Source organism: Penaeus monodon, chromosome 29 (genome assembly GCF_015228065.2).
Source record: "Penaeus monodon isolate SGIC_2016 chromosome 29, NSTDA_Pmon_1, whole genome shotgun sequence".
In the NCBI taxonomy this organism is placed as follows: Eukaryota; Metazoa; Arthropoda; class Malacostraca; order Decapoda; family Penaeidae; genus Penaeus; species Penaeus monodon.
The window spans coordinates 37285671-37285969 of NC_051414.1; the positions used below are offsets into that span (position 1 = coordinate 37285671).

Consider the following 299-nt stretch of genomic DNA (forward strand, 5'->3'; position numbering starts at 1 on the left):
CCCGTCTCCTGCCTGGCCTTGATCTTGGTGATCTTCTGTTTCCGGCTTTCGTGAATACCCTTGCCCAGCTTGGACGCCCGGTGGTCCGACCTGGTCCTGTGGCGTCCTCCTGCCTTGGACCTGCGGAGCTGTTTCTTGCCTCCCTTCTTGGCGAGGTCGGCCCTGGAAGATGAAAGGGTTTGGGGGTTAGCTCTGGTCATCTTGGCATCTGATGTGCAGATTTAGAAGGCTTCATTGTGCTATTGTGGAACCAGGGCAGCTAGTTCTTACTATCCAATATATACTGCTGATTAACTTAT

General features: G+C 53.2%; 1 protein-coding gene across 1 annotated transcript in view; it reads right to left on the reverse strand.

Moving 5' to 3' along the window:
* Nucleotides 1-299, reverse strand: part of LOC119592222 (ribosome biogenesis regulatory protein homolog) — a gene marked incomplete at its 3' end in the record, with an annotated part of 5851 nt that continues 5552 nt past the window's right edge. Inside the window, 1 exon segment of the mRNA XM_037941053.1 lies at nucleotides 1-162. Coding sequence (XP_037796981.1) covers nucleotides 1-162 — 162 coding nt within the window.